Here is a 19793-nt window from a genome sequence, read left to right on the forward strand (position 1 = left end):
GTCTTGGGGCTGTTCCAAACATCACTGCGAAGCTGATACCTCAGGCAAAGCACTCCACCCACCCTCCACCCTACCCCTCTGTCTACACTGGCAGGGGCAAGCCCTCTCCTGAGGGCTCTAGGCTGGGACTGATCTATGAGTTTTGGGGCCTTTCCAGTGCCAGCCAGGCATAGCCACACCATGCCAGGGCACTGGGAAAGTTCCTGGCAGTTTAGACCATCATTACTGTTCTCCTTCAAGACAACTGTAAGCAGGATAAGTAGTTTGGGAAAAGGAGTCATTGTTGGCTCTTCTGTCAAGACTTTCACTGCATGTGCCTATCCATGGTGGGATAAAGACCAAAATCCTTACCTGGCTTGCAGTGGTTTGTCCTCTGGCTAACTCTCCAGGCCCATCCCATACAACTCTGCCTCATTCTCTTTCCTGCAGCCTCATTGGCCTTCCTGTAATTCCTTGGAAGTGCACTGGTCCCTTCTACCTCGGGACCTTTGCACGTATTCTATTCTACCTGGAATGTTCTTCCCCCATACTCTTCTTCACCTATTTCCACTAATCTTTCAGATGTCAGCTCAAATGTTGTTTCCTCAGGAAACCCTTCCCTGAACTCTCCAGACTAGACTAGATCAGCCCCCCCTCCCCGCCCCGCCACTCTCTTACAGCACCTTGTACTCTTCTTCATAGCACTTCTCTCCGTTTGTACTTAGACATTTATGTGTGTGATATTTGGATTCTTTACCTTGTATCTTTCCAGCACGTACGCCAGAATGTAGGTTCCATGAGAGCAGTGTCCAATTTACTTACCATTGCATTCTCAGCACCTAGCAGAGTGCATGACACTTAGGCAATCAATAACTATTGGATGTATGAATGAATGGCAAGTGGATAAATGAAGGAAGCTACAAAACATAGTGTTACTCTTGTACGCACATTTATATAGTATTTGCAAATGAAATATAATGTCACTCTACCTGCTAAGGAAGAACATGTCAGAGTCCAGAGAAAGTCATTGAAATTGATCTAACTGGAGATGACCAGATGAGGCAAAATTAAGAAGATTGTGAAAAGATGGAGGCTGAGTTACGATCCACATATATGAAAATATAAAGGCAATAAGTGCAGATTTGTTTACAAAAATTCCAAAGGTCATCACTAAGGGAAATCTTTTGAAAACTAGACTGTAGATTCCTCAGAGAAGGGACAATGTGTTACTTATCTGTATATCTCCAGCACCCAGCACGATGCCTGGCGCATAGTAGGGGCTCAAGAAATGTGTGTTGAACTATTTTGTTGTTAAAGGTTAGAAGGAGACTTGTGTCAAGGGATAAATAAGGTAGTATGCAATTATTCACTTGGGAAACCCCAGAGCAAAAAAAGAAAAGCATGAATAGGGTCAAGAAGGGAGGATTCCTTTACGTGTATAGACAATAGCTACACAATAGACTGTTTCAGGGACATTAGGGCCATTCAAGGCCCATCCCTTGACCTTTTGAGATCATCCTCATGGAGGGCAATTACCATGCGCTCTCACAAAATGCACCTTCTTTCTACCAGTAGGGACCATAATCTAAACCACGTAAGTCATTGCTCTCACCCTCCCCCAGTGCCTCAGTGTTATCTCCTTCAGTGCCCTCCAAACTCTTGGGCATAGGCCCTGTTGGTCCCTTGGGCATATTCTACTCTGTTTCCCACCAGAGAAGGAAAATCCCAGAAGGTGCTGCCCTGCAATCAGAAGTAAAACATGGCTGCATCTCTCAGGGCAACCAGTGCCTGGGCCTGGTATTCCTGAGCCCACAGCAGGGAGGCCATTAGCCCAGTCCCAAGAATCCCTGCAACCAGCATCCCTGGCATTTAGCCTTCCATCCCTGGCACTTAACCCCCTGGCCCCATAAGAAGGGACATTTCGCATAGTTTTTCTTGGAGCCATAGAGGGTTCAAAAGAATTCTTGTACATTAAAAAAATAAATCCTCCAAAAACAGCTATTGAGCTGCTTGACCTCACTTATTTCTTCCCTCTCCCAGCAGTGTGGAGCTCAAAGAAAAGGTTGAGGATTTGGACATGTGTCCATTAGCCTCAGGCCAGCCAGCTCCACTGTTCTCATATGAGGTAGTACCAGAGTCTTGGGCCCCAGGAGGGGTGAAGACTGCATGCTGTCCCCAAGCTGGGTCCGGAGCATAGTCATCAAGGAAATAGATCCCTTGACTCTTGTCCGTGGTGTGCTGATGCTTCATGGAAACCAGTCTTGGGGCTTCCCCTCTTGGGCTTGCCACCCCTCCCCTTCCAACAGCCTATAAATCACGGGGTATTAAATACTGTCTGGAGGACTGTGCTCCCCCACCCTTGCTCTGAGGCTCCCTGCCAGGCAGAAGGCTGCAAACTAAGCAGGGAGAAAAGAGAGAATGGGCAGCAGGCAGGGGTGCCCATCATTTATCAACCAAACACAGTGGTCGGTCACTCTTCCCAACAGTATTCTGGCAGGTTGGGCAGGCGACACAGCCAGTGTTTTCTGGCAAAGGAGAGCACAGTTCCCCTTATTTGGCTGCCCCACCCCAGAAGTGGGGAGCCAGAGTCAGAGGATGAGTCCTTTTCTCTTTTGGTTTTTGGTGATTTCAGAATTCAAACACACTTCCGGTTCTGTATAGGTTCGTACGTCCTCTCCCACTCTCTTCCGCCAAGTCTCCCCCAGGTCCTCCTCTTGCAACTCCCCTTTTGACCCCACCGAGGGCTTTCTCACTTTCCCTGGCACTCTGCTGGAGTTTCTTAGGAGTCCTGGCTCCCTTACTCTGGCAGGCTTTCTGAAAGGGTGGCCCCACCCTCCTCCTCCTTTAATCCTTCTCTGGTTTCTCTTTCATGGAAACCTCCCTCCCCCAAATTCCCCATCTTCGTCTCCTCCCACAGGTAGGAAGCTTAGGGAAAGGGAATGGATTTGGTCCCAGGCTAGTCCGTTGGAGACAGCGACATGACAGTAATGCTTTCACAGAGAAGTTCAACTCCCACACCAGGAGCAGCTAGAACCCACCAGACTTACCTTCATAATTTCCTAGCAATATGACAAAAATCAGAGTTCTAGAGAGTTTAGGGCTAGGGAAGGTGAAAGGGAGGCTGGGGAATGAGTTATGGCATGACTGGTCTGGCCTGTATTTCTAACTCATCTAAATCTGGGTCCCTCTGACCTAGTCCACTGAGCCCCCCAGTACTGGTTATGCACACAGTCTTTGACAGCAGTTGACCTGTCACTTCTAGCTGTATAACCATCAACATGTTTCCCAACCTCTCTGAACCTGTTTCCTCACCTGTGAAATGGGGATAGTTACATTAGCTATCATGAGGTTAGCCATGAGGATTAAATGAGATCGTGTGTGCAAGTTGCTTAGGCTATAGTAAGCACCCAATAAGTGGAAGCTTTCTTCTATGCTGTGTAGCAGGGGCACGTGGCCTGTAGCATCATGGTTATGTCACTTCTCTGAGCCCTGATGTTACTGTCTCCACAGGTGGGGGGGCTTCTTGGGCATTCTGAGAAATGTAGACCCATTACTGGTTCAGAAATCCCAGGGTTGCTAATTGAGGGAATAATTCAGAATTGGGTATATAGGGCCAAGAAATTGACAGGATTGGTATCTAAACCCTGACTTAACATTCTGGGCAAACACCCAGAAGGCCAGAGAACTGGATGGAGCTTTTGGGTGGGACTTCCAGGGAAGGTGCCAACTTGTGTGATATTATCAAAATGGCAAGGAAGAAGCAAGGCCAAGCTGCTTCCTACCCCAGTGGAATACAGGCTACTTTGTAGACTACCAGGCCTTTGCCAAAGTTGAATAGAAGCAAGGGTCACAGAGGCCACTGGTGGAATGTACTGGAACATTCCAGGCCTTTCCACTGCACAACACAACTCCTCAAGGCATTGAGCCATCAGGGGCTTCCAGAATTGGGTTCAAGGTCCTCACCCTCCACCGTGCACAGCAAGAGAAACCACCTGCTCAGAAAGGGCACTGTTCCAAGTGCCACCAAGTTACTAAGTGGGAGAAGTGTCAATCAGCCCTCGGGGATTTTTTCATTAGATAGAGAGACTTGGCTGCCAAAGCCATTTTGTTGAGCCAGAGCCATCCTGTGGAATAGATATGTTAGGTACAGGAAATCCACAGGAGAAACCAGGAATAGACACCTAATTCAGTCGGCGCTGAAGAGCTGGGCGGGCTGTAACCCGGCTTCATTCTTTCAGCCAGATGTAGATTTACAATGACACTAATTAAACTTAGAGCCCCTTCCTTGCACAGACCCCTTCCAAGGCCCTGTACCTAATTCTATGTTTATAATTTTTTTTACTCTTTGACTTAAAGAGGAACCCCAGAAATGATTGGGGAAAAATAAAAAAAGGAACATCAGGTCTCACAAAACCTGGGGCCTTCCCTACTTTCAGTCTGTAGGGCTTTTATCCTCAACTTTCAGGGGTGGATCAGCAATATTAGCTTGAGAAACAGTCTCACCCAGCACTGACTCAACATTGCTGGGAGCAGTGTCTTGCACTAGTTGCTGACGAGAAATACCAGAGTTAATGGGTCCCTTTGCTCAGAGTTGGGGGGAAAGGACACACATATGTAAAATAACTTAGGAGAAATTATAAAGCTACCTATAAGCTAATACAAAATTATGGGCTACAAACAGAACCACCAAGCCCTGAAAGAATCAGTGGCTGTTGAGGTTGGTCGAGGAATGTTTGGGGGAAGTAGATCTAATTGGAAGTTGAAGCAAATGATGGTACAGAAGTTGGAGTTGCAGGGCAGAGGGGAAATCTCATTTACCAAGGCACAGAAAATAAAATTGAATAAGAATCTGTGATCATATTTTGCAGTTATCTATTACAAAAGGCCTTTATAGATAATATTTTTGGCTCTGAAAATAAGCTCTGGAGCCTACGCCCTAGGTCTAAAGGAAATCAGACTATAGATCAACTTTCAAATCACTCTTCCCTTCTGTTATACCTTTGAATTGGGTTTTGATGATATTCGATACCTGGTGTGGTGCATGGTGTGAGGGGAAGGGAGAAGGATTGGATGTGGAACCAGATGGAGGATGTGAAGGATACCGTAGCTTATTTGTCCAAGGACAATTGTATTTTTGAGGCAGACTTGAAGAAGGTAAGTGGGAACAACAGTGCAGAAGAGAATAATCTAAAGGGAGGTAATGAAACAAAATAAGTTTTTTGGTTTATACACAGCCTCCTGGGAATGTACTTAAGCAATATCTCCTCTCCAAAGACTTTCATCTCGTGGGGAGAGGGTAGCTGGGAAAGTCAGATGTGGGGGATACAAACTGTTCCCACTAAGGCGCTGCTCTAGAAACCAGCTGGTTCCCCAAGGTACCCATAATCACACGACACCGTGAAACTAAAGTATATTTTAATTCATTTTCTGTGAAGCACCATCTGCATGGTGGTCACCATGCTACATGTTGTGGGGTGATGCCTAAGACACACCTGTTCTCTTTAGGAAGCTAATATATTCTAGTGTGGGGGGACATTTTTAAAAATGAGAAATGCCAGCCAGGGTATTCCATAGTCTGAAGAGCCACATCTTCTGTCTCTCACAGTGACCCTTTAGGGGTATCATGGGGGCAGGTACATTTGTTTCCTGGGACATTCCCCTAAAAAGATTAGCAGAGTGTCCCACACAGCATTGAGCTCTCATCCATAAATTTATCTAAATCCTTTTGTTTTGGGAAATAGCTTGCTTGATTGAGGTATAATTTACAAACCATAAAATTTACCTATTGTATGTGTATAATTCTCTGATTTTTAAAGTAAATTTATAGAATTGCATAAACATCGACACGTTCCAGTTTAGGATCATTTCCATCACCTCAAAACATTCCATTGTGCCTGTTCAATGGGTAATCCCTGCTCCCACTCCTCAGCCCTAGGAAACTGCTTTCTGTCTCTATAAATTTGCCTTTTCTGGACGTTTCTTATAAAGGATCATATGATATGTAATCTTTTGTGTCTGGCTAGCGTAGCATGTATCAGTGGTTGTTTCTTTTTATTGCTGAATAGTATTCCATCTAAATTCTTTTCGAGGTTATTTATACTTTTAGGCAACACTGGACAGGATGCAGGAGGCCTGTCTCTCATTTGCTGAATGGTCTCTAGCAAGTCTTGCCCTTGTCTGGACATCTGTTTCCCGATCTGTATAACATGAGGTGGCTGAATCATATATGGTCTCCAATGTGTCTTCCAATTCTTTTTTTTTAAATCTACTTTGTACTTTTCATAGAATGCCACTAGGTTCAATATTCTAAAATTTTAATATCTCTGGATCCTGCATTTACCCTTTACCTGTTTGAAAATTTCCACCATACTCTTTATTGTTGAGTAGTCTTCATTTTTATTTTAATATTATTTTTTTTTTTTTTTGAGACAGAGTCTCACTCTGTTGCCCTGAGTAGAGTGCTGTGGGGTCAGCCTAGCTCACAGCAACCTCAAACTCCTGGGCTCAAGCCAGCCTCCTGCCTCAGCCTCCCAGAATGCTAGGAATACGGGACTCTTCATTTTTAAAAGGCTGTGGTTTAGCAAGGAAATTAGAGTCCCACTGAGCACAGAAAGAGCGTAAAGGGGTTAATGCCTTCCAGTCTGAATGAAGAAAGAATGAATGAGAGAACTAAGGAGACAGAATGTGGTGGGCCATAGCAAGGGACTAACTGTGTCAGAGAAAGCACTGAAGGTCAAGATCCAGGCCATCTGGTTGCCCTGGGAGTAACAGGGAAGGGATACAGGGAGAGGGAGGCACCAGGGTGGGAAGAGGGGCTGAGGGATAGGACCCCCTCCCTACTGTGTTCCCATAACCTCATTGATTCCCTCCACCCTCCTTCCCAATCCTTCTTAGGCTGCTTTGCTCCTTCAGCTCTGACCCCATTTCCTCAGGATCTTGTTCCCTGAGGAGCCAGGCCTGACATTTCAGACAGAGGCTGAGTAAAGGAGGTAGGTCGGAAAGAGACACCGTGTATCTGCGTCATCTTATTTTCTGTTTTATTATATTGGAACTTGAGTGGGTGGGGGGGTGGCAAAGACTTAGAGTTTACCAGGAAGTTCAGGGATAGTCCTCCAGGTACCAAGGAATATCAAGACCTCTAGTCTCTGGTCAATAATTGCTACTGGGTATCATATTTTGTTTTGTTTTTGTTTTTAGAGATGGGGTCTCACTCTGTCACCCAGGCTGGAGTGCAGTGGTGTGATCATAGCTCACTGCAGCCTTGAACTCCTGGACTCAAGCAATCCTCCTGCCTCAGTCTCCTGAGTAGCTGGGATTACTCATGTGCCACCATGCCTGGCTAATTAAAATTTTTTTTGTTTGTTTTTTTAGAAATGGGGACTTGATATGTTGCCCAGCCTGGTTATTGGTCTCCAACTCTCCTGGCCTCAAGCGATCCTCCCACTTTAGCCTCCCAAGTTGCTGGGATTACAGGTGTGAGGCAGGTGTCATATTTTGGAAGGTAAAAATGGTGATTTGCAATTCCTATTCTTGTTGGTTATTGTGACATGAATGGATGCACAGGATGGAGTTCACGGAGGCCTGGATGGAGGGCCAGAGAGTGCCTTCAGAACTGGAAAGTTCCTCTTGGTTGTGACAACCCCAGCCTTCTCCTGAGTCAGTAGCAACCAGGATAAAGCTTCCATGCTGATCCTCTGGTCTGCCAAAATTCCCCACAGCCTTTTGTCCTTGGCAGTCTGTCAAACTCCTGCAGCTTTTAAGACCCCAAGCCTTATAGGGACTGCTTGGGGAATGACCAGACCATTGATTCACACCTGTAGGGAAAATAACTTCAATTCCTTTTTTTATTTTTTTGAGACAGAGTCTCACTCTGTTGCCCAGGCTAGAGTGCCATGGGGTCAGCCTAGCTCACAGCAACCTCAAATTCCTGGGCTTAAGTGATCCTACTGCCTTAGCCTCCCAAGTAGCTGGGACTATAGGCATGTGCCACCATGCCGGGCTAATTTTTTTCTATATATATTTTTAGCTGTCCAGATCATTTCTTTCTATTTTTAGTAGAGACAGGGTCCCGCTCTTACTCAGGCTGGTCTCGAACTCCTGACCTCGAGCGATCCTCCCGCCTCGGCCTCCCAGAGTGCTAAGATTACAAGCGTGAGCCACTGTGCCCGGCCTAACTTCAATTCCTTGAGTCCTAATTTATTTGTGACAGATGTGGCCATCCCAAGAGTATGCTGGGATCAAAAGTCTAACCATTTGCTGCCCAAAAGACAAATGTGTCTCCTATAGGTGAAAAACAGTTTATTAATATACTTGGTATATGTAACCCTCCAATTTTGATGTTTTTGGGTGCCTTCCTCCAACCCAGAGTCCCTGAAAGCGGGAACCAGGTCTTGTTTCTCAATCGGAATAGCATCTAGCCCAGTGCTATTTCTGCATACACGCTTCAAGGCCTGCTGGGCTGTGAATTCAAGGTAGAGACCATGTTTCTGAACATTATTGTCATTCCTTAGTGCCTAGCTCAGGGTCTGGCACATAGTAGTCATTTCAATAAGTTTGTGATGGGCGAATTAATTAATGGCAATGATAAGAATGACAGTGGGGACAGTGACAAAGGTTTTCTTGCAAGCTACAAGATGCTCTGTGATGCAAGGACTCTCCCTTAGCAGCACACAGCCTCCCAAAGCTATGACTTTCTTCATTGGCGGAAACAGACAGGAGATGATCTTCAGATGAAGTCCTTTTCCTCCCACCATACCCTCACCAGGAGAAGCTATCAGTGATAGCGGAGGGAATAAAAGACAGCTGGTCAGGCATGATACCTAGTAAGGAGAGGAACGAGTTCTATGCATGCCTGCCTTCTCACTCCTGCAGCTAGGATCAACTTTACTGTCTTTTGCCAGCAACTTATCAGGAAAGACCATGAATTTCTGGACTCAGAAGATCCATTTCTTCAGCTGTGCCACCTCCACTGGCTCTTTTTCTACTGTCCATGTCCTGACTTCCTGGTACCTTGGCTTTGGAATCAAGTTTAAACTGTGTGTCTTTGGGACTACACACATTACTCTCCTTTCTCTGAGAGAAGAAAGCATATGTACAATATATCATTTTATCTTTTGAACAATTCTGTGAGGTTGATGGAGCAGGGATGATTCTGACACAGAGGAGGGGAGCCAGTTGCCCAGTGTTTCAAGATTCTTCATCCCAGGGCTTTACCTCTAACACATTATATCACTCAACCAATAAAAATGACTCATCTCCTAAGACTGAGAATTTACACGTTGAGGGGTCCTAAAATAGTGTAAGTTGTCAGGCAAGAACTGATTTCAAAAGACCGACTAGCTCACACTTTTGCTGTCAGGCAGGGCCCATGGCCTAGAATTTGAGTGTTGGTTGAGAAAGTATTTGAATCTGGAGTCAGAAGACCTGTGATGTAAGTCCTGGGTCCACCATTTACTAACTGAATGCTCTTGGGCAAGGCATCTAGCCTCTGTGACTTAACCTCCTGAAAAATGAGGACATTAAGTAATATCTGCATTTTCCCCCTTACATGCCTATTGTGAGAATTAAATGAGATGATGTGTGTGAAAGCAATAAAGCACTAGACAAATATTAATTTTAACATTTTGGTCACATTTGTATCTTTGGAGATTCTTTTTTTTTTTTTGAGACAGAGTCTGGCTCTGTTGCCCAGGCTAGAGTGCTGTGGCATCACACTAGCTCATGGCAACCTCAAACTCCTGGGCTCAAGCGATCCTCCTGCCTCAGCCTCCCCAGTAGCTGGTATTATAGGCAAATGCCACCACACCAGGCTAATTTTTCTATTTTTAATAGAGATGGGGTCTCACTTTTGCTCAGGCTGGTCTTGAACTCCTGAGCTCAAGCGCTTCTCTCGTCTCTGCCTCCCACAGTGCTAGGACTACAGGCATGAGCCACTGCACCCAGCCACTTTGGAGATTCTTTATAGAAGGTATAAATAGTAATCTTTCTGTGTTCTTAAGAAAGTTTTCCAAGCATAGAGATTAGGAGCTCAGCTCTGGAGTCAGGCTGCCTGAGTTACTTTGGGCATGTTACTTCTCTCTGAAGCCTCAATGAAGAGGAGATAACACCCATTTCACAAGTGTGATCTTGGGTATTAAATGAGATAATGTACTCACTGTGCTTAACATGTACCTGACATGGAGAAATTAATTCAAAGAATGTTAGTTGCTACTATTACTGATTTTATTAATGAAGATATGAAGCAATATGATGTGATAGAGATCTGAGCTAGGAATCAAAGGACTCACCATTTGGACCTCATTTTCCCTACCTGCACCACAGTGAGAATCCATGTTTTTCTTCTTCCAGATTGTCATGAGGATTTTTTTTAAGTATATGAAGACTGAACTAGTTGAAATTGTAGAACAATATAAATGCAATATTTTTTCAGATCATTTGTGTTTATAAAGACTGAGTTTTTCTTCATTCCTCTCTGCCTTTAATTAGGTTGTTGTCTTGATGGAAAAGAAGTACAGCATTCCTTTAGTCAATAAAAAAAACGTTCAAATGTCAGATCTTGAAGTAAATCCTTCAAACTCAGAACAGTACTTTCTTTGCAAAGAAAACTTTCCTTGAGCATGTTCCATTGCCTCAATTCATTCAGTGTATGTAGGCTAATTTTAATATTCAACCAACTCTAGAATTTCTACTTTGGGTATTATCTGCTTTCAATATTTAATCCCAGAATGACCTCTCCTTGCCTTACAGTGTGCTCCCAGATTACCTCCTTTTCTCTGATTAGCTGGTATGGCTTCAGGGAATATCTTCCTTTTAACATTAAACTGGGCAAAAACAGAAATAGAAAGATAAATCTGCAGCAAGATCAAAAATAGAATTCATAGCTAAATATAAATCTGGAGGGAATTATCTAATTATTTGGATGGCCCCTTATCGCAGGCAATCCAGGGTTGATTGACGTTTGCTTTTTCCATATATAGAACAAAATGGTTAACAAATACCAAGGGTAATATTTTTTTTCTTTTGAAGAGTAATAATTTTTAGTAGTACCTTAATTTCTTTCCCAAATGGCTTCCTCTATATTATGATATGTGATTTTCACAACTACGTGCATTCTCTTTGGGGACCATCCAGTCTCATTTTGACTTGTAGGTCAGAAAGCATTGAACTGGGAAGACCAGGATTTGCTAATGGAGTCACTGTGCAAACTCGGGCAAGTTTCTCGGCCACTTTGTTCCTTCCACTCTGCTGAGCTAGACTCGAATGGACGACTCTGAAGGGAAATTCCCCGCTCCTTTTCAGAGTCCCAGTTTAATTTACAGGCTAGCAGCTGTTTTGTTAAGGTTGGATCCACACCAAGTAGGGACTTGGAAACGTGGAGAAAGACAAATGTGGGTGTCACATGAGGCAAGGTAGCCATTAAGTGCACAAATATAATGCAAATTGCATGCAAATGACATGCAAACTTTGCATTAATTTGTAGGATCTTAGTTTGGAGCTTGCAAGCAGCACTGAGATCCTGTGAGGATTTAAAACTAATGTTTTTAGGTTAAACTAAATGTAATGCTTTTTGAAGTCATCCCTTTCTCCATACTGCCGAGATTCAACTTCTTGAAGTTTGACTCTCCTCCCTACCCCCGCCCCCTATAATGATTTCACTAATGTTTGATTCCAACCTACACCCGGCCCCGCCCCCAGCTCAGCCTGACGTCATGTGACATATTTGCATACTACCTGAGACTGGGTGTGACGCTCCCCTTTTCTGGATCTTGTCATTGGTGGTGCTGGAGAACCAGCCCTCTTCCGGACGAACCAATCAGTGGCGTTTGGGACGTAGGGAAGCAGAAGGGGCGTCATGAGGGTGGGATTTTGGCTTGGATCGCTAGGCATGCTGACCAGTCATCCTCGGGGAAGGGAAGAGCAAGCCGCGGATTGGTTGGCAGGGGAGGTCTGGGTCTCCGTAGGCCAATGACAGCTCTGGGCTGAGGGGCCGGTCTCCGCCCCGTAGGGCAGATAAGCAGCGGCAGCGGGGGTTGGGGGGCTGTGTGGGGCTCGCTGTGGGGCCAAGGCAGGCAGTCGGGCGGGCGATGGCGGGGGCCGCAGCGGGCGGCAGAGGCGGAGGTGCCTGGGGGCCGGGGCGCGGAGGGGCCGGGGGGCTCCGGCGGGGCTGCTCTCCTCCAGCTCCTGCCGGCTCCCCCCGGGCTGGGCTGCAGCCGCTCAGGGCCACGGTCCCCTTCCAGCTGCAGCAGCCGCACCAGCGCCGGGACGGGGGTGGCCGCGCAGGTGAGCCGGGCCTGGAGCGGGTGCCGGGGGAGGAGCCGTTGGGGGAGGGGGGACGCGTGACGGGGGGAAGGGTACTGGGAAAAATGTGAGCGGAAAGTGGATGGGGCGAGGGAAGAGAAAGGGGGGCGCTCAAAGTCTGCGAGGGCGGTGGGAGCGAGACGAGGAGCCGTGAACGTGGGGTGCACCGTCGGGACAGAGTGTGCAGGGAGTCGGGGCCCGGAGGTGAGGGGAGGGACCTGGCAGATGGAGGCTGGCTTTGGGGGCGTAACCGAAAAGTGGGCAGAGGTGTCGTGTGGGGGTGAGTGGAAGATGCAGGGGGTGGGAGCGAGGTGTGAGAAGGAGTGGCGCGTAGTGGGGGCGCCCTCGCGGAGGGCTGGCGCTGGGAGCGCGGAGCCGGTGGGCGCTGGACGCCTGCACCGGAGGGGGAGGGGCATGGAGGAGAGCCCCGTGGAGCCATGTGTTACTTCTCCAGCTTGAGTTTGGCCCCAGCATCCCTCTCTGCAGCTCTGGAGTTCCATTCTTCACCACTTCACGTGCGCTTCCCTTTATGCCACCTCCTGGAGCTGATTTCATCTCAGCCCGTTGGAATAAGTTAGTTTAACGGCTTTTACCGCGGTGCAAACGCTATGCTCCCGATTCCGTACATTCTTCTCTGTGTGGCCCAGAAGTTGTATGTTCCCAGATCATTGACCTGCTTAATATGGCTGTCTCATTCCAGCCATTGCGTGTGTGTATAGGACCGGGGCAGTTTGCCCCCTGCCTTTCCCTCCTCCCCCCACCAAGGCTGTTTTATCCTGTGCATTGCCAGCCAACGTGGCAGTGGGGGTGAGGGCTACAATCGAGTACACTGTGGCAAACACCCCACTTTCTGAACAGCACTGGAACAGTTTCTTAATAACAGCTTGATGTGGTGGGTGTGGGGAAACCAGGGAGGAGCAAGCCTAACCTTGCTTTCACACTCAAAGCTATGACGGATCCCACAAATGCAAGTACTTAGGAACGGAAAAGGAACCTACTTGCATGAGGAGGCTGGCAATAAGTTGAAAGTGAGGCTTGCATTTGATTCACACCAGATGTGAAAAGATCATTGCACACTTCCACAGCCGGAGTCTCTACCAAATGTACAAAAGTCATGGTCCCTGCCATCTTAATGGTTAGTGACATTCTCTAAACTGGAGTCTCTTGAGCTTCTGGTGATTACTAAACTTAGTTGCTGCACACCCCCCTCCTGCTGCTACAGTGCTACTATAGGTCCATGCTAGGTAGGAATGGGATTAAAAGGGTGTCTGAGGTAGAAAATCCCCATATCTGGACCTCACCATATATGTTAGCCTCACATCTTGGAATACAGAAACTTGGTCAAATCTGGTAGCAAGATGGTGACCAAGTAGTCAAAATATGTGTAGAATCCAGTGGTGTAGAGTAAGACAATGCCCAAACTCATGCCTATCATGAGGTGTAAAGCAAACCATAAGGCTACAAACCTGTTGGTTTTGTTTGGGCTCCCTTCTAGCCCAGAGAAATTAGCAGAACAACAAGCACCAGAACCTTAGTTACTTTCGGTGGAAATCAACAGAAAGCCTGCGTGTGTAGTAGCAAGAAATTGATCAGTAATCATACTTTAAGAGCAATTATTTTTTGACTACTATAGAACTAATATTAGAAGGACAAACACTGGTAGGGGCTGTGGAAGTGGGGAGTGTGGCCTGCTTCTTTTGTAGGGCCAGAGGCCCTAAGATACTGGTAAAAATGTAGAAAGCTACAGAGTTCTGTATAACTTGTCAGGTGATTTAGGGCAAGTTGAGTGGATTATTGCTTATGGAATGGGCTGATCGATCATTTCTGCATGTATTAATATCCCAGAGGTGTTAATATGGCATTTGCCTAGTGGGTAGTAGGATTATCTGTAGATTTTCAGTAAGGCAGGAAAGAGGAAAAGTAGAAGGAAAGTGGCCAGAGTTGTCTGAGCATGTGGCCTTCTTTGTGGCCAAACATTAGTAGAATGTCTCTGGCCTTTGGTTTGGGGGCACATCAGGTCTTCTACATGTTAACTTCAGCCTTCATGTGTGTTCAGATTATTTCCATTCCTTGGCCTTGGGAAGCAGCAGGGGTGGTTTTCCCTAGAACATAAGGCATATGGCAGAGAGGGAAACTCCTTGCAGTCAGGAACCCTTAAGAGAATGGTGCTGGGAGCCAGAATGCCTGGGTTTTAAATCCAGGTTCTGCCATTTACAGCTGTGTGGCTTTGAGGAAGTTACTTCTGTGCCTCAGTTTCCTCATGTGTGGATAAGAATATCTACATTATAAGAATCCAGTGAGTTAGTAAAGTGCTTAGAACATTGCCTGGCACATGGAAGGCGCTATAAAAGTGTTCGCTGCTGCTGCTGCTGATATTGTTATTATTTCCTCCACCTAGCCAAGGTGAGAGCACTGTTGGCCAGAGCCCATTGCCTTTTCAGGCTTCAAAGAACAAACCCAGATTGATCTGAAACCAGTACTGCAGGTTTCAGAATTTCAGGGCCTCCTCTTGCATTTTTATTCCCTCATCTTTTAAAATGAGCTTTCTAAACAGGGCTCTGAAACCCAGCTGTTTATAAAGGCATGGGAGCTGGGACTGGGTTTCAGGAACAATTAAGTGTCGTCACTGTTTCTCTTGCCCATCTCAAAGTGATGTAGCGCTGAGGGCTGTGTAGTTATCTACCCACCACACACCCTGCTGTGTTCTTGACAAGATATAGTAGACCTTGTGAAAAGGGTTATGGTGTGAAGAGCGGCATCTACCTTCGGCAACCCTGCATCCATAAGGATGTCTTCATAAAGTGGAGAACGGCTTCATCTTATGAGCCTGGACTGAAGAGAGCAGAGATAAAAATGAAGGTCAACTCTAAGAAAGCTAAGAGCCACTAGTGGGTAGCAGAGGCTGCTAACTTTTATGTTCTTCCAGGACCACTGATGATAGACAAAACAGGACTAGAAGGTGAATTGTTCTGGATTCCAGTCTTACCCATCCTGTTTAGTGTCTCTGTCTCCATAGCTCTAGAATGAAGATAATGTTTAATCAAGCTTTGCAGATTATTTCTCCAGTGGACCAGCCCCACTGGGGCCAGCTGAGTACCAGGCAAGGCAGTGCTGCCTCGGAACCTCCTCTGCCCACCAGAACCTTCTTAAACCAAGGGTTAGGAATTATAGCCTATAGGCTATATCTGGCCTTCTTCCTGTTTTTGTAAATAAAATTTTATTGGAACATAACCACACTCCATTTCGATACTGTCTACGGCTGCTTTTGTGCTGTCAGTGGCAGATTGAGTAGTTGTGATGGAGACCATGTGGCCCACGAAGCCTAAAATATGTACTATGTGGCACTTTGAAGTTTGCCTACCCTTGTTTTAAACATTGTGCCTGACCATTATTCCTATAGAAAGATCAGTTTTAAACGTGTGTAATATACACCTCCTCAGAAAATCCTAAGAGAGTAAAGAAAATTAACAAGCCTGCATCCCCACTCATGTTTTAGGGAAAAAGAAAAGAGGTCATCTGCTTCCAGTCAGTTCGCAATCTTTGTGGAAGATCGTCACATGTGATTCCAGACTCCCCACCCCTACTATTGTCAGGTGACATGTGTTCAGTAGACATAAGCTAATTTGAATTTACATAAAAGCTTAACTGTTAGGCAAATTTGCTCCCTTTCCTCTCTTATATTCCCCACTCCCCCAACCTAACAACCCACAAGTACAGTGAACGCGCTTCAAAATCAGATAGAAATTACTTTAGGTTCATTTCCTGTTTTGAATTTTTCTCATCACCTTTTATTTTTCTGAACAGATCTTTGAGAGCTGGCAGTAGTCATGGTTGCCCTAAAATATTGGCTTCCCCACACCGACATAGGAAAGATAGTTTACATCAAATGTTGATAAGGTTCCCCTGGATGGCTGTTTCATGAATATAAGACAGCACTGTTATTAGTAATGCTATTGATAATTATTAAACTCCCTCCCCTTGCAGTGCTTTGAAAACTTAGTCCTTAGGGGCTGGGTATTTAGATAGGTCTGGAACCACATAAAGGAGGCTGCATAATAGAGACCCTGAGAGAAAGCTCTCATCAAACTATGGTCCATGTGGCCCCTAGTGCCAGAAACAGCCTGGAGATTAGAACAGAGTTCCAACCTTTCTATACCAAGGAGCCATCTTGCTATAATGAGGTTTGAGGGTGCAGTTAAAATCCTTTAAGAACTACAGTTGTCCTAAAACCTGCAATTGAGGCAGCTTCTGTTTGGAAAACATTGAAACACCAGGCACTTCCTAGCCCAACACTGCTAACTGTTGCTTTGACAGCTTTGCCAGCCCCAGGCACATGGTCAGCAAAATGTACTGCTGAAGCATCTGACTCTTAAATGTTATCACCAGTGATGACATCCTTGAAATTGGGGGCTAGTTGCCTAACTGCTTTATCTCTTTGGTACCTGAAGGAGTGTAGGTCCATGTGTTCTTCAGTCTTTTGGCTAGCAAAGGATTATATAGTATGGGAAGGTCACCACGTATGTAACCTAGAGCTAAGAGATCTTAAACCATTCCAGGTCAGTGGAGGAGGAGTAAGAACGACAGAGGGCTGTGGTGGCAAGAAGACATCGTTCTCTCTGGTTCCAGACATAGGTCTATAGAAAATTTCAGGAAGGATTGCAAAATTTTTATAGTGATGGTGCTAATTTGGGTGTTGCCAGAGTGGTTGGTGAGCTTTACTAGCCAAGAGAACACCATGGCTGCATTTTCTGTTGAATTTTGTTTATATGGAATGGCATGATAGGCACCAGGGCCTTACTACTCCTTGATCTTAATAGAACTGTTAGAAATAGAGTGTCCTCCTCCAGATTCTTACAAGACTCATGTAGAGCTTTCCAGCCGAAGGATTCAGACTTCAGGGTGTATCATATTCTGGGGGCAGGTCTGGTTTTGAAATTCTTATTGACACTATCACATATGTCAAATGCTATTTGCCGCTAGCTCAAGTGCTCTGACTAGACCTACCTGGGCTTATTCTTACTCCATGGATGGTTTGGAGCCCTTTTAAGGGGCCAGAGGAGAAAACCTTGTGTTTCTTTCCCAGTTCAGAGCGAAGGGGGATGCCCACCAGCAAGTTGGTTTAGTGAGAGTGGACAGTCTCTTCTTGGGTTAATGAAGCTCTGCCGTCCTCTGAGATGGATGTTGCCCTGCTCTGTCACAGAAGAGGGAACAGGGAAGAATGGAAGCAAAGGAAGGATGGGTGGGAAATCTGGTCAACTTTCCCCTTCTGCCTGAGTTGAATCTTTCCAGAGGGCTCTATAATTTGGTTCTCAGGGTATGAATGAACAAAATATTAGCCAAATCAATTCGCATTGTTAGGTCAAAAACAAATCTCCATCTCAGAAAGGAGAGAGTTGTGGATGATACTTGAAGTTTATGAGTTATCTGTGCTCCAGTTTTTCTCCAGTCGTGCAGAGCTTGTGAAGGGGCCCTTGTTCTTGGGAACAGCTGTATGGTGGGAGGTTCTTGTAACAGCTGGCTGCTAACACCCAGGCTCCAGCTCACTGTCCCCACCGAACCTCCTGGTCTGGAAAACTCTTCCTGGTACTTTGCTTTCCCCTCAGGGTCACTGCAAAGCTGAGCGCCCAGCTTCGCAGTCATTTTAATGCTTATCCTCAGGCCCAAATAAGCCTCCCTTGACTTTTACTGTGTGGGAGCACCGTAGCCAATCAAGGGTAGCTTTAATGAACTTAAAAGAATGCTATCAAAGTATTTCATAATAGGAAAACTTCAAGTCCAGCCCCTGGGGGACCTGGAACCAAAGTCTGGGCCATGTACAGACATTTACCCTGCCTTGCTCCGGCACACAGGTTTGTGGGTTTGCTCATGAGCCCCACGCAGCTGACCTGGGGGTGGATGGCATGCCTTCGGCTCAGGCCTGCCTGTGCGTTAGCAGTTCGCGTTAGCAGTTCGAGCTCCCAGCTCCCTAATAAAAGGGGTGGAGGTTGGGGGAGGCCTGGGAAGACTCCTCCCAGGGTTTTGGTTGCTCTGAAGCAGCTGGCCTATGAACAGGGCTTGAGTTTTCTTTCAGAGGGTGCCTGAATGTGGCTTCTTAGAGGATGGACAGTACTTGGTAGGGCAAAGTTGTAAGTTTGGGGTGTCTCCTCTCTGACCCCTGAGCTCCCTATCCTGCAAATGGCATGCGCCTTTGCCAGGGGAGCCATGCTCGTTAGGGGACAGCCTAGTCCACCACTGGCTCTATGCTTGTCTCCCTTATTATCTGATCCCAGATGATGACACATAGGAGAGCACTGAGGTATCACCTCCTTAAAGGCCAAGGTAGGATTACGTGTACAACTCTAAAAGCAGATCGCTAGCACATCCATACGTGAATAAAATATAAATTTAAGCTGGAGGAGGCATAGAATGAAGGAATATTCAGTGTTTGGTGAAGCTAATTAGGGAACTACTGGGATGTTTTGAGTAGGCTTTTTTTTTTTAATCAGCCAATGTATTATTCTCCCTAAAGTTAAATTAAGTTTCTACTCCCTTCTCTCCCTTCCCTTTCAGAAGTGACATTGTTGTAGCCTTGTCTAGTCAGCTATGTTCATTAATTTTCTCAAACCTCATGAGTCCTTCCTGCCCCATTTTGGAAATTGTGTGCCTGCCTTTTTAAGAGGTAGGCACCTCATGTTTCAAGTTCAAGAGCAATGGAACTCACCCTGCAGCTTGAACAGATTTGAGTGTTTTTGCAGAGGGAGGGCCAAGGCAGTTGGGGAGTGTCATGCTCAATAAACACTTGTTGGATTGAGTTGCTGGAAAGGCAGTGGAGTGGGGAGAGTGAGCTGCACCGCCCCTGGGCTCACTCCTAATGGTCTTTCCCACTTCTGGTCCCCACACACTGTTCCCCCTCAAGACAAAACCCCCCAAAGTGTTAGTGTTCTCTCTAAATCACTGGTCTCCTATTCATCCTGGTCATTGGGCTTGAAGCCCAGCTGGTGGCAAAGACGTGGCATTTCCATGGATGTCATTGGTAGGCCTGTAGGTTCTCTTCCTAACACACTTGGAGCCAGAGAGTGAGCTTGAGTGGTTACCAGGTTGATCCATGGAAACAGCCAATGTGTAGGATTTTGTTATGATTTTGTTAAAAAGCCAGACTACCTGGCTTTAGGCTTAGAAGTGGATACGGGTGAGAGGCCAAGGAGACGGAGATGAATGCCGGATGTCTTTTCACTCCATGTTGATTCATACTAACTTCCTAGTAATGTTCTACTGTAATGCAAGGCGACAAAGGAAAAAAGAAATCTGGATCGGTGACTTTTCTAGGCCAGGGAGCAGAATTATCTGTTGGCCCTAAGGTGGCTTTAGAGGTGCCATCAGGCTGGAAGTCCACCCCTCCCAAGCCAGGCACCATCCTGTGATACCAGGCACTGCTGTTTGTCCTTCTCCTCCCCCAGAGAAATGGGGAAATGCAGGAGAGAGATGCTGATTGTCATTCCCCAAGCCCTGGACACTTACCCTGTCCCTGCCCTTAAGGT

At 46.2% G+C, this 19793-nt stretch overlaps 1 protein-coding gene across 1 annotated transcript in view; it reads left to right on the top strand.

The window, feature by feature from the left end:
- Positions 1–11998: 11998 nt before the first annotated feature.
- The window catches only part of FAM117A (family with sequence similarity 117 member A), a 42761-nt gene continuing 34966 nt past the window's right edge, over positions 11999–19793 (top strand). The window contains exon 1 of the mRNA XM_045526226.1: positions 11999–12258. Within this exon, the coding sequence (XP_045382182.1) occupies positions 12063–12258 (196 nt within the window). The 5' untranslated portion in view covers positions 11999–12062. The remainder of the gene's footprint in view (positions 12259–19793) is intronic.

The sequence above is a fragment of the Lemur catta genome, chromosome 15, assembly GCF_020740605.2.
Source record: "Lemur catta isolate mLemCat1 chromosome 15, mLemCat1.pri, whole genome shotgun sequence".
In the NCBI taxonomy this organism is placed as follows: Eukaryota; Metazoa; Chordata; class Mammalia; order Primates; family Lemuridae; genus Lemur; species Lemur catta.